A 19,972-nucleotide genomic window follows, 5' to 3' on the forward strand; every position below is an offset into this window, starting at 1 on the left:
AATGCAATGAAGTCATAATTGATAATAATTAGGTCCTTCTACCATAGTAAAGTAATAAAAAATTGCAGAAGAGAACAATTTGAAAAACATTAGCAAGAATAATTCAATCAAGCGTTTAGCAAAAGTTGATTTTAGCGTTTGGAAAAAGTTACTTGAATGGATGGAGTCCTGTAGATCCTTGTAGCCTTCCCTTTGGTTTCAAGCCTGCTACCAAGGAGTATCAAAGGATGTGAAAATTCTCACTGTGGCCAAGCCGTGATACGGAGAGAGTATCATTTCGCTCGATTGCGCTCGAACGATGCTCGTCAGCCTAACAATGATCCCCAAAGAGATTAATTAATTACGATTCCTTGGCGGCAGTGGTGCTTGAGCAAACCAGATCAAACGCGGGAGCGGTGCAAGTGCCAGATAAGGAGGCCTCGTGTACTCGTTGTAAAAGGGGAGTTAAAGATCGTCGGAGTTCGTCAGTCCCAGAAGAGCGCTCGTCGCGGAAGCTAGTAGAAAAGAGTTCGCGACTCTCGTCTTCGCGCGCGTGCTTCCTCCACAGAAATCGCGAATAATACGAAACGAAACATTTTTAAAGACAAATCAATGAAAAAACAATAATTATTCGCATACCGTAAAATTTACTTTATCGAAATATCATCGACGGTCTGCTTCGAAGAGTCTGGAGAAGAGATGAAGTCTTTAGGGAATTATTCTCGAACGGGTTTGAGGAAGTTTGACGCGTCGAACGGTTGAATCGAAACTTCGACGAAGGTAATTATAATAAATATATTGTAGAAGTTCCATTTATTTTTTGTGTATACAAGAGAAAGTGAAATAAAAATTTGGGAGAAGCGGCGCCACGAACTGTTATCGATGGGAAATTCGACGATTCGTGAAACGAAAACTGGACAAATTAGCTCGAATCGAGTCAGTGTTATCGTGAAACGTCTTTTCGAAACTTCGTGCTGTCAACGACGATAGGAAATTTATTCGATCAGCGTGGAAATCCGCACGAGACTGCTCGACGAATGCTCGCGGACGGAAGAAAATAAGAAACACGATAATGCGTTCGGCGTCAACAATCGAAACGATAAGTGAAATTGATTTATGGATTCGGTTGGTAAAATAGCGCAGCGGTTTCAGGACGTTCCGCGCGGATCCGTTTCGCCTCGAGGAGACGAAGAAATCCAGAAAACCGCGGAGAAAGCGGTGGAAATTAATTAATATCAATAAGACGAGGTCGAAGTTCACCGAGATCACGATATTTCTCGGCTGTCGCAAGAAGTTCAAAGGCTTCGGTGATTTCTTTAAAGGGAACATTCTTATTCGAGGAAGAAGAAGAAACAGCGAATTATCTTGCTCGCCAAGACGAAACAAATTTTAATCACGAACTACCATCTTGTCGGGAAAAATTCAATTCAGGAAAAGTCAAAATTAATAAATTTCAATAATACGAGAAGTTCACGTGCATCGTGATATTTTCAGAGTCATTGGAAGAAGTGTAAAGGTTACAGTTCATCATCTGAAAGGAAACAGAACCAATAATTGTCGACAAGATGTGTTCGAAATTTACAAACATTTTGATTAACTTTTTTAACAGGGAAGAGTCAATGTGTAATTTTTCTTCCGACAAGAATATTGCAAAAATTCACGTTTTTAAGACGTTTCGAGAGAGACTGAAGGAAGGGCCACGGCGCTGAAGAAAAATGAGTTTCGAGGAAAGCAGTGAAAATCAATTACTTTCTATAATAGGAGGTCGAAGGTCACGAAGATAGTTCTCAGACGCCGCTATCGCAAGAAGTTCGTGGCCCATCTTCCCGGTGGTTTCTTTGATTCGGAGGGGTCAGAAGGCCTCTTCGGTGCAGAGGAAAGGGATTCCAGTTCCATTTTTTCGACGTCGCGGGATCGTCGGCAAGAAAATCGGAGAAAGACACGAGTGGAGCTAACTGCCGCTAACGAACGAACAAAAAGAAGATGCGAGAAGAGCGAATTCAAGTGGCTCGCTAAGATGCAATTGCGTATTTAATTGGGCCGAACGTTTGGGCCTCGTCGAACAAACCATTCAAAAGCATGTAAATCGACCATTTGCATCTGCGACCTATACTTCATTAATAGATCATTAAAGAAATAGTTAATATATTTGTAATATACAATATTCTTTACCATATTTATGTAGTTATTTATTTTCTTGGTATTCTTTTGACTCCTATTATCCTTTGTCTATTATTTTATATTTATGTTTAAATAAATATAAAATTTCAAACTATTATACGTAGTCAGTTTTAAAAGTTCCATTCGAGTTTAATTTATTTTCTAGTTTTTAAAACTTATTCTTTATCGAACATTGCATCAATAAATTATTTATTATGCATAAACAAGTACAAAATTTCAAACTATTATACGTAGTCAGTTTTAAAAGTTCCATTCTAGTTTTAGTTTATTTTCTAGTCTTCGATACTTATTCTTTATTGAATCTTGTATGAATGAATTATTTGATGATCTGGAAACTATTAATTTTAAAAGGAAATTAAATAAAGAACACGTTGTCGCCTAAATATTGGAGTTTAATTTCTAAGTGACTTGTGTTTCCTTGCAGATATCGGTACTTTTCATGGAGTTGACGAGGTTCGTAGGAAGTTGCTTAAACAAACATGAGCTCTATAAATCCGTTGTGACTACGATACAAAGATTGAAGTACGACGAGAAAAATATTCCCTAAGAAGGCCAGTTTTATTATTAAGTTTAAACAGTACCTGGTGTAATAAGACTTAAGAACGAGGATGATAATGAAGTTACAAATAAGTTCTGATCTCGATTGGACACGATGACCGATACCAAAGAAAGAACGTAAGTAAAATATTGTACAGTCACGGATGCAGAAATAATTTCTTAATGATACTTATATGATTTACTAACTTACTATTTTCATTTAATAAATCGTTAAAAAGTTCGTTTCATTGTAATATTTTACTCTGTTGATGATATTGAAAGCAGGTGTTTCATAATGGCGTTCTTTCTTTTTCCCGAAAGTGTATTTACTCCGTTTTGCATTTCACTTTCTGGAAACGTACCACGACGGAAGAGCGCATAAACACGATAAAAAAATGAATGGTTCTGTGACAAATGGCACAATTTTCGGATTGGAAGGTGAGAGTATGAAGCACTTTCCTCGGCCAGTGACTATCACAGCAGCTGTTTGCGCGATTATTTTCTGCGTCGTTGGAGTCGCGGGTAACATATTGCTTTTATTTACATAATTATTTTTTTCCAAACATTTTCCCTATTTTTTCATTCAATCTTGTCTCGAGCAACTCAAAAAATTAAATTCAGCCTAGAAAAATAAAGAACTGCCTACTCTGAGAATAAACGTAAAGAGAATTCACTCGTGTTAATTCTTAAAGATCTTTTAAAGATAAAGTATAAGTTCGAACCGAGTTATTAAATTACAAAATTACAAAATCAAAGACGTGTCTGAATGCAATTATTAGATTGGAACGAAAATGGGATTAAAGTGAACACAATGATATTTCAAACGAATTACTACCTTGATTAATTCATTAAATATATTATTCCAGGAAATCTAAATTAATCTGCTTTCGAGAATCGAATTAGAAAGTGTTCAGTTAAGTTTGAAATTAAATCAGAACGGAAACGCGAGTAAACGATCAAAGTTAGAATGCAAGAAAGTTGTTTTCGCAGAATCGCGTTTATCGCGTGCGAAATAAAACACGCAGGAGATGCATATTTCCCAAAGATTCGGTCGTTTCGAGACGAATTATACACGCGTACATGATAGTTGAATCCTTAATTAGACGTTTAAATTCTACGGTCGTGTTAAGTTCTTGTTGACCTATGGGTACCATTTCACGAGTTATGGCGATTAACGTCTTTAATTTATGCGAGAGGGTGTCAGGAATTAGGATTATTAATCTCCTCTTTTTTAATCAACCACTTAGGTTTCCTTCGGAGCACAGGCACGCGATCATTCCACGTACAGTTACGAAATTTTCATTAAATTACTGTTACTCCCTGTGCATGTTTAATCGCAGTCTCGTTCTAGTTCCTCGCATACTTTGAATTTTACGCGAGAAAGTGTTTGGAAACAACAGATAAACGAATTATTTGTTAAAAAAAAAGTCACGAACGAACAATCCTTTTCAATTAAATAGATCTAATTGTATATAATTTCAGGATTTAAAGTTCGTTCGATACGTTCTCGACGTTTTTAGTATCCAAAGTTCGTGTCGCTCGTTTTTAATATTCAACAACGAGTGGTATTCGAGAAAAGCAACGCGTACTTATAATTTTTCTGTCGTTTCTATAAATTGCAGGGAATTTAGTGACAGTGATCGCGCTGTTGAAATATACAAGATTGAGACGACATGCAACAACTGCGTTCGTGATAAGTCTCAGCATTTCCGACTTGATTTTTTCCGCGGTAAATATGCCGCTAACCGCGAGCAGATATTTACACGAGGCGTGGGTGCTGGGCGAAACTCTATGCAAAATATTCCCTCTCTTCTTCTACGGAAACGTTGCTGTGTCTTTGCTGAGCATGGTCGCGATCACCATAAATCGGTACGTAATTCACACCAATCGTCACACACGATCGTTTAAAACTTTCCATTCTCTGAGATCCAAATCATGTCTATTAATTTCTTCGAGTCTTCAGCTTTAATTATCAAATTGTTGACTGCCCTCGAACTTGCTTCTTTCAAATATTTAAAGTGGGTGAACTGTAATATTTATCAATTTTTGAATGATGTCAGTGGTTAAATCGAAGTTTAAATCTTGCAATCACTCGCAATCTTTTAAAATTTTCCATCTTCGGAGATTCAAATCATGTTTATTAATTTTGTATAGTCTTCAGATTTAATTTTTAAATTGTTGACTTCCTCAGAGCTTGCATCGTTTCTTTCAAATAATTAAGTCAAGTGAACTATAATACTTGTAAATTTTTGAAGAGTATTAGTGTTATTAGGTACGTTGTAAAATGTCTTTGACGCTAATAATAGGAAACAACAGGTGTGGCAGTCAAACGAGACAGCAGTTTCGACGAAGTCTGTCATTCGTATTCGTTGTTTGCAACTTTGTTTACTTTCAAATACGCTGACGAAATGTACGATCAATTACACGAACTCAGCACTCCTCTGTGGAACTTGATCAGCTAATACTCATCCCAATAGTATCAAATGTATGCTCGATAAATACAACAGCGCATCTATCTTCAATTTAAAGTCAATATTTAGTTCATATAAAATGCTATAAAATTGGCCATTGACATTTCCAAATTCATTTAATTCATTTACATTTCTTAATAGAGTTTCGAGACGTGCATTTTAAGATTGATTTCTCATTCATAACTCTATACAGGGTGTTCGGCCACCCCTGGGAAAAATTTTAATGGCAGCTTCTAGAGACCAATATAAGACGAAAATCAAGAATAGTAATTTGTTGATAGAGGCTTCGTTAAAAAGTTATTAACGTTTGAAGTTCCGCCCGTATTGAATTTTTTTCTCGAAAATGCGCAGGATTTCGGGGGTATGTCTATTCACCAAAAATACTTGTAATCGACTCCTGCAAATAAAAATAATTTTTTTAAAACGATTTGAAATGTTTTAATTTCGCTGAAAAATTTGACTGCATTCCTGAATTTTTTTCTTGAAACTGCGTAGGATTTCGGAGGTATGTCTATTGACCAAAAATGATTGTTATTGACCCCTGCAATCAAAAATAATTTTTCCAGAACGAATTGAAATTTTTTTTTTCGCCGAAAAATTTAGGCACCTACGATGTCGATTTTTTTTAAAAACTCGTTTTCGATTTTTAATAATTTTGTTTGACGCCCTACAGAAAAGTTGTCTGGTACTTTTTTATAGGTACCCATAAGCTCTACTTCAGAAAAAAGTTTCATTGAAATATATTCACTATTGTAGGAGTTATAGCTGTTTGAAAATTGGACCATTTTTATGGGGTTTTTCTCATTTTGCGAGGTCAGGGACCAACTTTTCGAATATTTTTGTGATTTGTACATATTCTACATCAAAATACGTGTAGTTTGCTTTTTTAAACATTAAAATCGGCCAATCCGTTCAGAAGTTATGATGTTTTAAAGATTTGCATGGAATTTCAGGGAAGCATTTCTGGCCTCACATTAGATTTTTGTTTAGGAATTTTTTTCTCGAAACTGAGTAGGATTTTGGGGGTATGTCTGTTGACCAAAAATGCTTATAATTGACCCCTGCAACTAAAAATAATTTTTCCAAGACGATTTGAAAGACTTTTTGTTCGTTGAAAAATTTGGGCACCTATCCAAATTTTTTTCTCGAAAGTGCGTAGGATTTCGAAGGTATGTCTATTCACCAAAAATGCTTATAATTGACCCCCGCAGCCAAACATAATTTTTTCAGAATGATTTGAAATTTTTTAATAACTTTTTAACGAAGCCTCAATCAAGAAATTGATATTCTTGATTTTCGTCTTATTTTGGCCTCTAGAATCCTGTATTAAAATTTTTCCCAGGGGTGGCCGAACACCCTGTATATTCCTACGATGCGTGATCCAAATAAATTAATCACAAGCTGTTTCCTCAGAAACCAATCAAATTCCTTTTTTAAATTAAATGACGGTGTCATTCTTTCGTCACTTGGAACTATTTCTTTATATCACAGATGGTTACAAAGTTAAGTAAAAAAATGAAAATCGTGTGATCACAACCCAAAGTTTAAAATTCAAATAATACAAGCAAAAGTCCCTTATAATTCTCTTCGTGTTCGCCATTGGGCTTGCAAATGCTCGAAGAGGAAAAAAACGACGTTTCATCGAGTCTGACATAAATTTTCAGATACATACTGATCTCAAGATCGGAGATATACGCCCAACTGTACACTACTCGACGAATCATCCTGATGCTGATCGCCATTTGGACGCTGAGCTTCTCCATATTGTTGCCACCGTTGCTCGGTTTTTGGGGAACTTTGGGTTTGGAACCGTCTACCTTCTCGTGCACGATTCTGAAGAAAAATGGCGCCAGCCCCAAGAAGTTCCTCTTCGTGTTGGGGTTCATCGTGCCCTGCGTGGTCATCAGTGTCTCCTATTTGTGCATTTACTGGCGCGTTAGGACGAGCAGGAAGAACCTGGAGGCCCACGCGGGCGTTTTGAGGAGAAAATCCAGCGGCTTCCAACGCAGAGAGGATTCCAGAGTCACCAGACTGATGCTGACCATCTTCCTCTGTTTCCTATTGTGCTTCATGCCTTTGATGCTGACCAACGTGGCCGACGACAAGATGAAGATCCCGATTCTGCACGTGATAGGGTCGGTGTTGGCGTGGGCCTCGTCCGTGGTCAATCCTTTTATCTACGCTGGCACCAATAAACTCTACAGAGAGGCCTACAAGCAAATTTTATGCCCGATTTCTAGCAAAACGCAGACCATCGGACCGAAACCCACCCATTCGCACTCGAGCAAAGTATCGTCGCCGCAGGCGACTTGAAAGGCTGTTATAATATCTAAACGAGCTTCTACGCTATCGATAATATTGAATTAATACGGTATGACAACAATAATGTCACCGTGCTTTAGCATTTTGTTACGACCGCGCAAGATTAATGTGATTGTGAATATTTTGAGGTACTTCGAGACGCCATATTGTGCACGATCTTGCTATCATCATAGCTATTTTATATTTGGTGTACAGTTCAGGCTTGTTGTATGGTGTTTCGAACAGTATGGAAACTAGGCGCGTGGCTTAGACGTAATATTGTATTTTGGTACAAAACACTTTATTGCGAAATGCGATGGGTTAATCGATTTTGTGAATTTATTCCCGCTGACGAGGATCTACGAGTCTTATATCGTACGTTTAATATGGTCTTTTTACACTCACAGTTCCTTGAAATAATATTCTTTGCATCCTCGTGTGCCACACTTCATTCTACGTATTTCTGCCAGTCAAAGACGGCTGGTTTATTGATTTAAGTTCACACAAGTCAATTGCAATTTTTAATTCAAACAAATCCATCAGTTAGTTTGTAATTAAACTTTTGGAAGATAGCGAAGTGTATGCAGATCTCTGACATTTATGCCTGACGAGGTATGGGAGTTAATGAAATTACATTAAACTATGTAGAGATGATATTCGAATGTAAAATTTTTAATTGAACAGTTTCGCGTCGTAAAACAGTGTGTAAACTTTCGATCTAGCGGCAGGCAATAGCTTTCGCGTGCTATCATTATGTTGATGTTTTGTTAGATTAAAAGAAAAGGGAGAGATCAACAATATATGACCCAATCATGTATACGGCCATCAAGATCAGAAATGATCTTTGGATAATCAATTGTCTGACAAATAAGTGTACAGAGAATACAATTTGCAGATATGATCGATGTAAATATATAATAGAAAATAAATTATGATAAATAAATAAGATTCTATCTAGGTTTCTTCACTTTTATAGGTCGTGTGTCTATTAAAGCTACATCTACTGCTACATGCAATTGGGCATAGTGTGCGAAAGAGGGATGAGGAGTTCCTGGAGCCCCCGATACGCAGTCTGATAACACTGATTTCGAGTTGCAAATACGTTTTTGCCGAGTTATTTTTTAAATAAATGTTGTATTACAATTTAAAATAAGAAGTAGAGGATTTGCGGTGTACTTATCAATGAGGTACATCCTCAGGTATTTCAATAATCTTGAAATTTTTAAATAATCTTAATCGATTGGTTACTTTTACCAACGAAAAATAACCTGCCTAACTATAAATCTAAATTCGTTTATTATATCAAGAAACAATTCTATATTCGCAGCCATTAGCTCGGTGTTACCCACGATAGAAAAGCTTTTTTATCGTGGGTAACACCGATTACCAGGTCTCACCACGTGGAGGTTGCTGCGAGTGGAGACCCGAAGGGAGATAGATGGAATCAAAGTTCCATCGATCTCCCTTTTACATTCTTACAAACTAGATTACTAAACTAGAGAGATAGAAGGAAGCAATGTTCCTTCGATCTTCTAGTTTAGTCGTGCCAAGTAATTATTTCGTTTAAAAAGGGATGAAGCTAAATTATGGGAGACGCGACGCGACGCGATGCAGAACCGTGCAGCAGATCTTCGGATCGAATCGACACTGCCCTTGGTAGATTGATTTCTATTTCTAGAAATCGACCTATCATTGGCAGGCGACTAGATCTTTCGGACAAACTGGACGGTCGATCACATATTTCGTTCGACGAAACAGTGGTGACCGAAGCAAGAAACGAGAGAACGAGTCGAGAGAAGCTACTTGTTAAATAATTACTCGGCAATATTGGGAGACGCATACAATAGGGACTTAAAATTAACGTCGAAGCTCAAGTCTAGTCAAGTTGAAGCTAAAATTCGGACGATAGAAGGAAACAAAGTTCCTTGGATGTTGTACCAAGCAATTATATGGTTAAAAAGAGGGATGAAGCTAAATCGTGGGATACGCGACGCGACGCGACGCGACGCGACGCTGAACCGTGCAGCGGATCCGAGGATCGAACCTACTGCCCTTGCTAACTCGATCTCAACAAGAAAACAGAGAACTGCAACTCCGAATCGAGGTCTCCATTTCTCCAACGCAACCCGCCGGGAGCCCGAAGGACCCGACTTAGGCTGTCTGACAAAGAGAGAGTACCTGAGACGGTGTCGACTTCCGCTGGAAGGTATGCGTTTCCGCAGAATACGGAAACTCCACACCTTCCAGCGAAGTGCCGTTTTCCCTCAATCAAGCTTACCAAGGGAAGGCGATTAGATCTTTCGGATCAGATACACGGCCGATCACATGTTTCAATCGATGAAACAGCGGTGACCGAAGCTAGGAACGAGGGAACGAGAGAACGAGAAGCTACTTATTGAATAATTGCTTGGTACGATGCGAAAATATGTACAATAAAGAAATCTTCGACGTTAATTTTAAGATTCGCGACGAAGCTTAAATCTAATCGACTTAGAATTAAATGTCCCTCGGCGGTTGTGGCGTCTTACTTCGATGTCCCTGCGAATAATCTGAAACTAAAATTGATACCCATATTAGTGACATACGAAAGGGAATTTAATAAACACCATGCAAACTAGACAAAGTGATGGAATAATTTGTCGTGTTGACGTACCTAAGAGTGAGAATCTATAAGATTCTCGATGTTAGACCTACCTAAGGAAATGTACAAAATTTACACATGTTACGAACAAAGTATTCTACCTATACTTGCGTAACGAGAGTATAATATCGAAGTAAAATAGTAAATGATTCCAGAATTATCCGAAGAACCATACAAATTTCAAAGACGAACAGAAACAAAGATCGAAAATCCAACGCAGAATTGAAAATCCAACGATGAAATCAAAGAGTGAAAATATCCAAGAATTAAATATCTATAAGATTCTCGATGTTAGACCTACCTAAGGAAATGTACAAAATTTACACATGATACAAACAAAGTATTCTACCTATACTTGCGTAACGAGAGTATAATATCGAAGTAAAATAGCAAATGATTCCAGAATTATCCGAAGAACCATACAAATTTCAAAGACGAACAGAAACAAAGATCGAAAATCCAACGCAGAATTGAAAATCCAATGATGAAATCAAAGAGTGAAAATACCCAAGAATTAAACAAAATATCTAAGCGAAATAGTACAAGAATAAAAACCTTATTCTAATTAGCGACATTAAAATCCATAAAATAGTAAGGAAAGAAAATTGTACATGGGTTAACAAAATTCATAAAATAACATGCAAACAAAAATGGTATATGATTTGCCACAATCAATTCAAAAAATAAGGCAGAAGTAGAAATAGAGGAGGAAAACATAATAACCAGATAAAACCAGACAGTCAAACAACACTGAATTATGACCAAACAAATAAAATAAACTGGCCAATTCTGTGATAATAACATAAACAAGTAAAGTGAACTTACTACTTGTTGAGCATTAGTTACCATTACCAAGGAAGCAGCACCAAAGTTCCAGCTGTAACATAGGAAACAATTCGTAATTTAGCAAAAGCGACAGACAATTCCATAACGTTCAATTGGTATCAAACGACAAAATAGAAGTGGGGAGAGCAATTTTAAATAGTTCTTACCAGTGGTCATCACGGTCCGGCACTGGTCAGCAGTGGTCAGTAGTCGAATCTCCACTGGTCAGCACTGGTCAGTAGTGGTCAGCCCTGGTCAGTCCTGGTCAGTCCTGGTCCCCAGAGGTCAGCGCTCCACGAATAGCCTGACTTAGGCCCGCGAGACCCGGTTCCCCTGGATGCTCCAGGGGTACTGAAGAATTTGTCCAGCGGTAGTCTTCGAGTGGGGAAGTCGAAGAGTGGGGAGACAGTGTCAACGTGAAGAGTTAAGAACCGCTTGGTCTAGAGAACAACGCTATTTCGATTGATCCCACCTCTTGACCATTTCTGGATCTTCACTGAACCGCTGACCTTGATGTCAACCTCACTGTTGACCACCAGTGACCATAAGTTAGTCATTGCTCATCGACCCATTAAAACCATTACGAAGATTAGAGCCTTCTTACGAGGATCCCCTTACAATTTGATGGATGTTCTTTTTAACATTTTGTTCCACTTTGGAAGAGTGTATCTCATGTAAAACACTCATGGTACAGCGATAGCGTTCATCCCACTAGCGAGAGGTCTATTCTTTACCTCGTTTATGTGTAATAGGTATACATGGGTTGGAAAATAAAAATGCCTGGGCAGTTGAGACTCAAAACCGTATGCAGGTTGACACAAATCGGATTTCAGCTATTTCGAAAGCAAGAAAGGAAGACTCACTGTAACGTGTGCGTAAATACATACGAGTTGACTATGGGGAAAGGATTGAAATTCATTTCTAAATCTGTTGGTAATGTTGCGAGTGACACGAAAATGGTAATGGGGCTCTAGAGTCCCAGAAAAATGGGCCGAAAAAATACATTGTGTGAAAGGTCTACTCGTATACCTCGTCTGTGTCTAAACTTTCTGTATGCATTCACGTGCAATTCCCGTCTGTTGGAAAACTAGAAGTGCAAGCGCATTGAGTACGCTGTACTTCTGTTAGATGTCGCGGTTAAACTCCACCATTTACCTTTTGCATTCCAATGGCGCACCTACGACGATACAATTTTCAGTTACTTGCTTCTTTAAAATACCTGTCCTTGGATTTATTTAATTATTACCCTCCATACTCTTCTCAGTTTCACTCAACCAATATCTCTTCCCTTTCTCGAAACTTTCACACGTTGCTTTACCTATTCACTTCCGTTCTATGCTTTCGATCCCCTCGCAGGTACTATGCTAATATTCCCACTTTATGAAGCCTGTTCCATTCTCTCGATTTTCTTATCTAGCATTTCCTGTCGTATATTTCACTCCACTTCGAAGTGGCTGATGATCCTCTATCGTCCTATCTCCTACGTTTGCCATTTACTCGAAACCCTCCAACGATCTCATACTTTCGAAGAACCTATCCTCCGATCCTCGAAGTTTTCCAACGAAACGTTGACCGGAAGTCGATCGAAACGTTTATCAACGGTAGCAGTATCTTCTCCTCGAGCTGGTGCATGCTCGGGGTCCGAAACTTCCCTCGATCCGCGATATCACCGCAGAGGGGGCGGGGAAAAAATGTAATATGTATCTGGCGGTCGGGAACCAGGAAGGATCTCGCGAAATCGAAAGAAACACGGCGAGATCGCGGCGGTTTTCTCGCTTGGCGAACGCCGACGCCAGCATCCGCGAAACGAGCGTTCGTCTTCGGCCGATCGAGCGTCCCGATAATCCGGGCTTACGATTTACCGTCATTCGCGGATCGCCACGGCGTGAACAGCAGCGAGATAGAAACCCTCTGAATCGTAGCACCGATAGAGGCACGGTTGCGTTATGTTGCCGCTAATTTGGATTTATGTTCGCATTCGCACGTCGTGCCCCGTCTCTCGACACCTCGCGCCGCCTCCGACACCGACCGATCGGAGATCGGCCGCCCCCCTTTTTCCACGTTTTGCAGAAAATTTAGCGGCCCGTTGCCGGTTTCGCCGCGAGAATCCTGCAATTCCAACTGCACACGTTGGGGAACGGCAACACGACACCTTGTGGACGTTAGCCTATTATTATTAGGGAACCTTTCATCTTCAAGCTTTTGTCAAATTAATTGCAAGATTATTATTGCAATAGAATTTATACATACTTGATTTAAAATGTAGGAGGGACGCTAAAAAGATGGGGTCCAAATTGTATTTATAACTTGATCTAACATATTTTACATCGTGGACGTATGATTTCTTCGAAAGGGCTCAGAAAAATCTTAAAAGAATCTTAAATTTAACGAGAGTCCTCTTTAAACTGTGTAAATGGACCTTCACCCTCAAAGTTTTTGCTAAATTAATTGTAAGAATATTATTGTGATAGAACTTAAACATATTTGATTTGAAATACCGAAGTGTAGCTAAAAGAATGTGGCTCGTATCATATTTATAATTCGCACCTAACCTATTTTATGTGGATGTACAATTTCTTTGAAAGGGTTCAGAAGAAATAAAATGGCCAACATATAGTCCTAATAATAAAAGTGCATTAAATCCAACTAAAGTCTTTTCTAGAACGTGTAAATGAACGATACTCTATTACAAAAATTGATCTTCATTCAATTTAAAAATTGATTTTAAACATTTGAAAGCATTTTGGTGCAACTTTTAATTTTTTATTGCCACGAAAGTAGATCACGACGACTATCCGCTGTTCTACATTTAGAGTTTAGCTACGAGCTTGAGGCCATTGCTGTATTTGGAAACACGATGGACAAGCAGCTGCAATTACCATGTGATTTCATCTGTAACAAATTGTCGTTTATTGTAAGAACGAAGGAGACACGGAGGCTGAGCACGAGACGTCTTTAAGATATCCGTGAACTTTTCTGGTATCAAGAACGATTAAACAACAGAAGAAAATACATTTACACCGCTTACTGTTTATGTGCACACACTACGCGAAACTTAAATAGCGATATGAGTTATAGTCATCGTTCCTCTGTTTCCAGCGAACTTTCTAGCATGTCAACCTTTGTATATTCTCAGAGGATCTCTGACAATTTTTCAACAGGCCACCACGCTTTTGAATCGTGCATGGCTCGTGTGACTATCGCTGGTTTCCTAGCGTTCGAAGTTGCACGTGCATCTTTAGAACTCGAATACCCACCTTTACATTATTCATATGTAGATATTGAAAGCATAACTGTTGCTAGCGCAAGACCTATCGGTGGCTCGAACGTGACTATTCAATTTTGAAACGTAGCTAAAGACGAATGAAACGTATGCACTATGTAGACGAAGAATTGAAACGTATTCTAGTTTGTACTCTGCCAGTGTTGACTACAGCTTCAACGATATCATCGATTGGATGGAATTTTCGACACACTGGTGTATTTTATAAAAAATTCAAAACAATGTTGTGTATTTCTTCTTCTCTTTGTTTTGCTATATAATAAAGTTTGAATAAAATTAGATAAATACAAAGTTGTTCAAGTTCCTGCTGTCATCAGCGGGGTAACTTTACACGAAAAGTGTAGCGCTGGTAAGGCAAAGGGGTAACTTTGCGCGATAAATTGCGCTCCATCGACGACAAGAAGATGGCACGCAGGCGAGGGCGGCGCGAAAAAATCCAAAATCCGATCCGGACGGCACCGTGGTAGCGAGGGTACCGGTCGAGGTCGTCATTACCCGTCATTATCATGGCTCGGCCAACCACTGTAATCCGTATTTCATTTTCTGCCGGTTTTTTGTCCCTCCGGATCCCTCCACCCCCATCGACCGAGTGGTTACGGCCCTAGATTACAGGCGTTGGTGGACGACGACCGATAGTTTCCGCGATAGAAGTTACCTCGGGTGTACTCGGCGGTTTGCACCTTCCACCCTTCCTATCTCGAACCTTTTCCGCGATGTCGCAAGCCGTCAACCAGAGTTTACGAGCCGACGTTCGCGATCAAACGTTGCATAAATAAGTTTCACTCCAACGTACTCGATATCCACCTCTTAATTTCTGATTTTGTCAAATTAAAAGTAAGTTTCCATGTTTGACAAATCTCTAAAGTTATAAACGTGTCATTAGAGTGGTCTTTTATATCACTCGATCATTTTTTATGCGATTATACGCGCTTCAAAATGGCGTATCTTCGAAACATCTGCTTGATATCCACTTCTTAGTTTTCGATTTTTTCAAATTAGAAGGTAGTTTCGATGTTTAACAAATTTCTAAAGTTATAAACCCTTACTTAGCGTGGTCTTTTATATCATTCAATCACTTCAAAATGATGTATCTTCAAGTCACCTGCATTTAAAATCATCGTTTATAATTTTTTTCCAATTTAAACTACGAGTGACAGGATTTAATATACTTGATTTCTTTTTAAAAATTAAATTTATTTAAAGGAAATAGATCTAGCACAGTTTGTATATAAATAATTAAATCATTAAACAATGAATCCCATTCTACTCTACTGTCCCAATACTCTTGTTATCTACTATATTTAATATTGATATATAAAATAAAAGACAATAATACTTTTCTTGATCTTCGTTAACAAAATTATTTTCGTTCATCGGTATTAATTTTGTATGTACATATTTTTCTTTACAGTTTACTCAAAAAACAAATTTCGTAAAGATTTTCGAAACAGCTTGACGCATAATTTAAATTGAATTTCAATTTTGCGATTTATATGGTCGTTTGAAATCCCCCCAAATGGCGTGTTTCGTTGTTACTAGAAAAAGCCTACGCATTTTTTAATTTAGGACTATGTGAAAAAAATGTTGCTGTGTTATCGTTAAGTGAAATTTATGGTACGGTTTGTAATTCGTGAAACCAGCTTCAACGCGAGTTAGTAAAGCCTCTGAATTAGAATTGTAGATTCACCAGCTACTGGAATCGATACGCTGTTTTAGGGAATGGCGCCGTACAACACCGATGTTTATGATACTCCTTATGTATTTCGTCGTGAGTTATGAATTAAGGTGTTTGTGCCACCATTACGTTCTAAATATTTTCTCGTATGCCTCTCTATCGATGGTACAAGAATTTGCAATAATTTTGTGATGTATAATACATAAGATTCAGAAGCTAAAAGAATGTATTTCGTATTATATTTACTCACTGGGTGTGCAATTTCTTCTAAAGTGCTTGAAAGAAATAAAATGGCCGATATACAGTCCTAACAATAAAGGTTCATTAAATTTAATAAGCCCTCTTTGGTATGTATAGAATGAATTATTTAAAATATAGTATAAAACACACGAGATAAAATTGATTCATATTTTTTTAAGTTGTAAATTTAAGAATACTGTTAAACTTATAAAAGATTGAGACCAACCGCGTATAAATTCCACGAGTGGAAATAAATTGCATAGTTACTGTTCCATAATAATTGAAGAAAAATTCAGAGGAGTTAAATATGGCCGATAGTAGTAATTTTTCCCACTTTCTCAAGCTTCTTAGTTTAATTAGCGTAGCGAAGTGAAGCAGAATGCAGTTAAGCATTGTTGCGCTCGAAACAGGTTCACCGTTGCGCGCGTACTGACCTTTCGTCTCAGCTCATTCCTGCAACTATGCCGCGATGCCGAAGAAGAGGAGGTCGAAAGGTTAAATGGAATAAGAAAGCAAAAACTAATTGCCTCGCGAATCGTAGTTTACGCGCGAGGATATATCAAACAAAGCGTGGAGCATCGTCTCATCGTTTTTCCATACTCGTGTCAATTTAACGACTAAAACAATGTGATCCAGATTCGAAACAAACGAAATCGACCACTGAAAAGAGTTAACGAGAATCGAATTTTATTTTAGAATTATTACAGTTACGTTCGTTAAGGAATAACATTTCGATTTTTATTCGTTGTAATCTCGGACCTGGAATTTCTACAGTTTTTGATCAATTTTTAACATATGTTTTTTAAGTAAAATGTATTGAGCATTATATTTATACGATATCTTTTCGTCTGCACATCCGAAAGTATGCATCATCCTATATTTGAAATTAAGTCTCGAGCATGGATGCATATTTTGGGTGCGATAAATTATATTTTTTTTTTGCTGGAATCTCGTATATTAGTCCTCAGAAATTTATTGACTTTAAAATATCGTGTATAATCGTATTTCCATCGGGTCAAGAAGGGTTGGAAGAGCGGAGTGAAATTAATCGTTCGTGCGTGACTGTCGAGTAGTCGAATATTGTTACGAAATCTTGTAATATATTGTAAGACGCCGCGAAATACATTGAAAGTATCGTAAATATCGGGCGTAATGCGATTGCCGCTTCTGAAAACGGCGTATCGATTCCGGTAGCTGCTTAATCTACAATTCTAATTCAGGGGTTTAACTAATTAGCGTAAAAGCTGGTTTCACGACCTACAAACCGTACCGTAAATTTCGCTCGACGATAAGACGCTAACTTCTTTTTTTTCCCAACTATGGTTCTGGGTTAGGATACGCGTAGGTTTTTCTGATAACGGCGCAACACCTCACTGATTTTCAAACAATCGAACAAATCAACTAACATTCGATTGAGAAACCATTCACCAGAGACCATATTTTTAATAATATTATTCGATGCAACGAGATTAAACTGTATTTATACGTCTAAAAAAATTTAGTTAATTACTTTCGACTTTTCCAGTTTCATTTCTCATGATTTGATGCAAAATATTACGCAACGAGGAATGTTTATTCCGTTCGACGAACATCGTAGAGAGTAATTGATAATGTGACGTGTACAGAATCACCGACTAAACGACAAAAAACGATATTGAATTAATTAATACCTCCCGAGCGCTTAATTAAACGGCTTTGGATAAACGAGCATCCGCGATTTTTATTCGTCTCCGGTCGGCGCACTGTGTGTATTTCTATGAGATATTACTTGCCGAGCAATTAGTTCTATCTTTCTTAACCTTTTTAACCTATCGACCTCTTCCTCTTCAGCCTCACCGCATCCTTGGGACCGATTACATTCTTGCAGGACAAGGTTGTTAGAAAGGGCAGGGAGAAAGACCAGTGAACGTGTCTATGGCGAGGTAATAAGGTGTAAAAGGAAGCTCGGGAAAACAGAATAAACAAACTTTACCTCCCAAGCTATTTGCACTATAAATATTCGTGAAATTTTAATTTTATCATTAAAAGAATCCATGATAAAATATCCGAAAATTCAGAAACTTAAAGAACAATTCTTTGAGAGAAAAATATTTCTCTCAATGAAATAATTTGTAAATTACTATTTTTTTCAAATGAAAATCACAAGAAAGGAACTAAAAGAATTTATGTAAGGTTAGTAATATAAGTGATTTTAAATGTACATATCTTTCAAAAATTAATTCTTGTATAATGTTTCTAATGTTACCTTTGATTTGACGTTTCGTAAAATTAGTATAAACACGCTTATTACGTATGTTTGTAAAGAAGGTATTTCTTCTTTGGTAGAATTTAGAATCCTGTTATTTTATGGCACATTTCTGGAATGTTTGCTGAATAGTTTTTCTACGATATCGACAAAATCGAGCGACTGTTCAGGGAAAGTAAACCTACAGTATCGACAAGAGGGAATTAACCGCGAGGTTAAAGGGTTAAGACGATAAGTGGGAATCTTCGAACGGAGAAGGGACTAACCTTCTTTCGATGGAAAGATGAGATACTCGGCATCGCGAGACGGATAAAGACGAAAGAGATTAATCGTCTCGGATGGCTTTGCAATCGGCAGGTATCAAACACGCGAGGTTACCTTCTATCTTGAATGAATATAAACGACTCCGCTTAACACCCCCGTTCTACCTAATCGTCGACGATAACGATTATCGGTAATACCGGTGCTTGAAAGTATAAACTTGTACGGAAAATTATCAACCGTGCAATATTATCACTGGAATCCTCTGATAATGCATTCCGATAACGATTGCTCAATCATCAGTTTTTATCCATGCAATCACAATTATACATACTTCGATAGATAGTAGCCTTAAGTATTTTTTTGGTTTTATCGAGCAGTCAAATTGAATATTTAAATCAACATAAACTGTGAAAAAAGTTGCTTATGTGCAGTGGTAATAAATAATTAATGTGTTGTTTGATATGAACAAACAATACATGGCTTCTTTAAGAAGAATAGTTATTAGAGTGATAGTGTTTACCTCTGTAAATTTTGAAGTTACAAAGTCTCAATATTTGAAATTTACAAGAAAATGGTCTATAATTTAAATAACAAAAAATTAAAATCAATTACGTGGTTGGCTTAGGTATAACAAAACACTGAACACGACATTGAAACGAACGCATTTTGTAGTGATTTCAACGCGTGGGTACAGCAGCATCGCTGGACTTAGATTTCACAGAATACGAAAAGTATTACGAGTGCTATCATTTCGTTTTAGTAATTGTTTTTATTCGGTTTTTACGTATTTTTGCCGGCATTGAAAACGTTGGAATATTTTACTCTACCTGCACATACATTACACCGTTTAAAATTCTATCCTATAATCACGCACGCTTATGTCTTTATGAATATTTTTTGATACCGTAATCGTAATTACGGTTGACATTACAATCGAGAAACCTGCTCAATCACGGTATCAAAGGATTAATAACAAACGCCAACAAGTGGGACAACGATTTGCCAAGGCGCGGCAACAAATTCGATCGTTCAGGTGATTATTAAACACCGACGAAAAAATGATCGTCGAAGGACAGCGTTAATGGCGATTTACATACGTTCGGGACACCCAAGATTACTCAGAATTCGTTACGCCATTTTATACGTGTTCGATTTCGACGTTAAATCTTGAGAAAGATTCTGGATCGTGCAATTTTTCTAACAATACGACTGCCTTTTTTCTTTTATAATAGCAATAGGATATTATTTCATTATAAATGTTTAAATAGGAATAGTGAAACCATCTTCTAAGATTTTTAAAAGTTTAGCATATCATTTTGATGCTATTTTT

General features: G+C 37.6%; 1 protein-coding gene across 2 annotated transcripts; it reads left to right on the top strand.

Moving 5' to 3' along the window:
• The first annotated feature begins 389 nt into the window (after positions 1–389).
• Tre1 (Trapped in endoderm 1) lies at positions 390–8,457 on the top strand. Of its 2 annotated transcripts, none has more exons than XM_076763173.1 (5): positions 390–759; positions 2,585–2,835; positions 2,983–3,219; positions 4,320–4,566; positions 6,833–8,457. In XM_076763173.1, exons 3-5 carry the CDS (start codon positions 3,093–3,095, stop codon positions 7,479–7,481), a joined length of 1,023 nt encoding a protein of 340 aa, XP_076619288.1. In that variant the 5' UTR covers positions 390–759; positions 2,585–2,835; positions 2,983–3,092; the 3' UTR covers positions 7,482–8,457. The 2 variants fall into 2 exon arrangements, with proteins under 2 accessions (XP_076619288.1, XP_076619287.1); XM_076763172.1 differs by having other exon boundaries at positions 391–759; positions 3,019–3,219.
• The last annotated feature ends 11,515 nt before the right edge of the window (positions 8,458–19,972 follow it).

This window comes from Colletes latitarsis, chromosome 4 (assembly GCF_051014445.1).
Source record: "Colletes latitarsis isolate SP2378_abdomen chromosome 4, iyColLati1, whole genome shotgun sequence".
NCBI lineage: Eukaryota > Metazoa > Arthropoda > Insecta > Hymenoptera > Colletidae > Colletes > Colletes latitarsis.